The following is a 4,016-nucleotide window of genomic DNA, read 5'->3' as shown; positions in this document are numbered from 1 at the left end:
CCCAAAAGTCTTTAGTTTTATTATATTTATAAAAGAAAGATAGGTTGTACCGAGTCTTTCCGGAAAAAAAACGAGCGGCTGGAGGCGTGCCGTGTGGGCGGAGCTAAAGCTGTGCTGATGCGCCGATAGCTAACAATACTCAGACATTTGAGGCAGACAAGCAGTTTTACTCACCGCCTGCGGTTCCAACGCACGACCGACCGTGAACCTTTATCGTTGCGACTGCTCCATCCTTAAGCATAGACGATCTGCAAATCCGGCGTAGAACTGGGCTTTGTTTATAAAACAATCATCGTCGAAATGCAGGGAACAAACAGTCTTGCACAACTCCGTTGATGCTCTGGAAAAACAAACTCCATCCACTGGTCCCTTAACGCTGGGTTCTTTGGGAATCTGTGCAGGGTTGTCTTGCCCTGGCAACCAAAAACCCACTTCTTTGGTGACATTGACTTCCCTGAAGCCGAGCACAGCGCTTAGATGAGGTACTGCTTTCGCTCTCTTCTCTCTCTGGTCTACGAGTGCGCGCGCGTCCGCGATCTTACCGGAGAAGTGCCCTTAGGACCCATATAAGGAAATTCTGCCCCATCTGACGTCACACAGGCCCATACTCAAAAAAAACTTTCCGAAACTTGTGACAAACCGGAAGGAGCATTTTTGGCACAGAAATACTCCTTCAAACATACAATTTAATTTTTGAAACTTTGTCCATGTTTAGTATGGGAATCCAACTCTTTAACAGTGTAAAAAACTCAGTATGCATGAAATAGCATTTCACCCCCCCTTTAAAGGTGATTGGTCATCGGATAGCTTTGGATAGCTCTGTCTGGTAGATTATAGTGAACAAAGGGAGGATGGTGAGGAACATCACTGTTGTTTGACTGCTATTGACCAAATATGTACACCACAACCAGTGGCGGACTGGCACCAAAAAGAGGCCCTGGCAATTTTAGCAGAGAGGCCACATTTGTCTTCTCAAGTCATCTGCAACCAACAAAGAAACATAACATTACATTCTCATCAGGTCAATGATCGCGAGAAATTCCACTGACTAAAAACATTCAAAATACCTTATAAATAGAGAGATTACATACATTTAGGCTATTTGTCCTTCACAGGAAAAATAGAAATAAAAAGTCATTATTATTATTTAGTTCATAGGGCTATTATTTTTCAGAGATAGGCCGTGGTGTTTGTTTGTTTGCTTTTTTCCTTGTTTTTTTGTGGCCGCTTGCAGCTCCGCTTAATTTATTATTATTTTATTCATATTTACATTTAGCCTACATTTACATTTATGCATTTGGCAGACGCTTTTATCCAAAGCGACTTACATTGCATTCAAGGTACACATTTTTACATTTTGTCAGTTCATATACTTAGTCTGTTGATTTGCGACGGCCTATTGTTGCAGACACTCCGCTTTATTTATTTATTTAGCCTTTTTATATGGTTGTGATGAGCGCCGAGCGAGCCGCTGGCTGTGCTGCCGGTTGCGGGCGGCCAATCCGCCAAAAGGCGGCCGCATCTCCGCTTTATTTATTTATTTATTTAGCCTTTTTATATGGTTGTGCGCCACAAGTTGTGATGAGCGGCGAGCGAGCCGCTGGTGGTGCTGCCGCTTGCAGCCATTGCGCCAATAGGCGGCCGCTTCCTCGCTTTATTTAGCCTATTTATTTGTTTGTGATGCGGCCACAACAAGTGATGAGATGAGGCGGCCGCAGTGGCATTTGCCCACATTGCCCAATGGCCAGTCCGTCACTGACCACAACCAATGTAGACACACCGCTTGAAAACTGTGAGAATGTTTTGTTTGTGGACGGCTCTGCCTTCAAGAACAAAACAACAGGCTCAAACTGTGTAGGATATGCGGTGATGACTGAATTTGAAATATTGGCCTCTCAGGGTCATTGCCCTCAAATTACTCTGCTCAAGAAGCTGAACTTGTGGCTTTAACAGAAGCCTGTAAATTAATGACAGGGAAAAGTGTAACGATTTACACAGATTCGCGTTATGCATTTGAAATTTTTGAAGTCAGATGGTCATCTTATTCTTCATGCTGGCTTAGTGTCCAATTTGCTGGATGCTATTTTGTTACCTGAGAGGATTTCTATTTGCAAATGCGCAGCGAATACTAACAAAAAAGATTTTGTTTCTGTAGGAAATGGCAGAGCAGACGCAGTGGCTAAAACAGCTGCTGGACAACCAGAGGAGATTGAGTGTACACTCTTATCTGAAAGTAACCTTGATTTTTCTGACTCCTTACAGGGCATGCAGTCTTTTGCCTCTGAGGCAGAGAAAGCTGTTTGGAAGAAATCAGAATGCAGTAATAAAACCGGCATTTGGTTGAGTGTTGATGGCAAAGCATGTTTACCCCAAAACATTTTTTAACCATTATGGTAAATTGATCCACGGGTTGGACCATGCATCAAAAGGGGGGATGGTGACACAATTAACAAAAGTTTGGTTTACAAAGGGGTTCACAACATATGCTGACATTTTTTGTAAACGATGTGTTATTTGTAACACACACAATGGAGAAAAGGAATTCTAGGTACAGCTGGAAAACAATGGTTGATGTGCCTACCATGTGTAATGCAATGTATTTCAGCTTTGGTAATTAGACTGGTGACGAAGACAATCTCATACCAAATGCTTTGAATGTCTAATGATGAGGATCAATTTAACGATGTATGTCCAAAACAAACGAAATTTGATGATGACACAGACAGCGGAACTTACAGTGAAACGTATTAATTGATTTAAGATGTTGGTTTTCTTTTTTATGTTGTTTTTCTTTTTTCTTTTCCTACTATAAAAATCTATACTATTTCTTATTTATACTGAGGTGACTGAGGGTCTGATCTAGGTCAGGAGTGCAATAACAGAGTTTATTCATTTAGCCCGGCTTCAGATAAAGTCTTTACTTGCTTGCTAAATACTTAAGGGACTCTCCCTACTACAAAAAACAGCCTAAGCTTTCTTCTTTTAAAAACCTTATTTCACAAGTTTAAGAGAGTGATCATTTATACAAAAATCAGAGATGAATAGTATAGGTGTGATGAAATGACTTAAATTTGCTGTATTATTATTTTGTTTATCAATGAATGATAAAAAGAGGGGAATTGTGGAAGAAATTTGATGTTCTATGTTTGCATTTTCTTATATTCATATAATCTTAGAAATATGATGATAATCAGATGAATGTAGTGTTGATACATATTCTTATTAATATATGTATGTCTATGTCCTTGTATATGACCGGACAAAAGTTAATATGACTGAATGTATGACCGAGACACAGAGAGTCTATATTCAAGGGTGTAATATGATTAAATAAGATAGACAAATCTAAACAATATGTTAGTTATGGCTAAGATGTATCTTGATGTAGCATAGGGAAAATAACCTTGGGGGAGGAACAACTATAAAGAACGAAGGATACCCCCCACTCGTTGTCACACTCTGCAGGCACTTTGTAATGACTGTATGACTGCTGACCTTTCATTGCAAGGGAATAAATAATTGTTAAAGAAAATTGATACCTGTTTGTCTCTTATTCAGTGATGTAAAATTGTTAGCCACTACATATAATTATACAGCTTGATGCAATGTAAATCAGAATTAATCACACTATTCAATATTTTGTCTTAAAGCAATAATCTACCTCATCACTACCCCCCCCCCCATTTATTCCCCGAAAATCCAGAATTTCCAGTCATCACCTGCTTTTATCATGCATAAATCTTTCTTAGCCTAAACAAAACATCAAACTGAGATTTAGAAATGCAAAAATCAGATTAAACAAGCCCTCAACAGCTGAGAAAATGTGGCGCAATGTTGATGCGCATCATGAGCATCTTACCAGTGCTGGACATCCCAAAGTGAATTCACGAGGGAGCAAATGCAAAATGCATCACATTCCTTCCTACGAAAGATTAAATTAGCACAATGCTGCAACTCCTACTTCACTCCTACCTCACCTAAATCAAAGAAACTTCTGGATCAAAGCCGTAAAAAGA

At 39.7% G+C, this 4,016-nt stretch overlaps 1 protein-coding gene across 1 annotated transcript in view; it reads left to right on the top strand.

Moving 5' to 3' along the window:
- The window catches only part of LOC307159247 (leukemia inhibitory factor receptor-like), a 30,476-nt gene extending 26,952 nt beyond the window's left edge, over positions 1 to 3,524 (top strand). The window contains exon 10 of the mRNA XM_079872506.1: positions 2,263 to 3,524. Within this exon, the coding sequence (XP_079728632.1) occupies positions 2,263 to 2,285 (23 nt within the window). The 3' untranslated portion in view covers positions 2,286 to 3,524. The remainder of the gene's footprint in view (positions 1 to 2,262) is intronic.
- Positions 3,525 to 4,016: the final 492 nt, after the last annotated feature.

This window comes from Squalius cephalus (assembly GCF_949319135.1).
Source record: "Squalius cephalus genome assembly, chromosome: 5".
Lineage (NCBI taxonomy): Eukaryota > Metazoa > Chordata > Actinopteri > Cypriniformes > Leuciscidae > Squalius > Squalius cephalus.
This window is presented reverse-complemented; position numbering and strand designations above follow the sequence as displayed.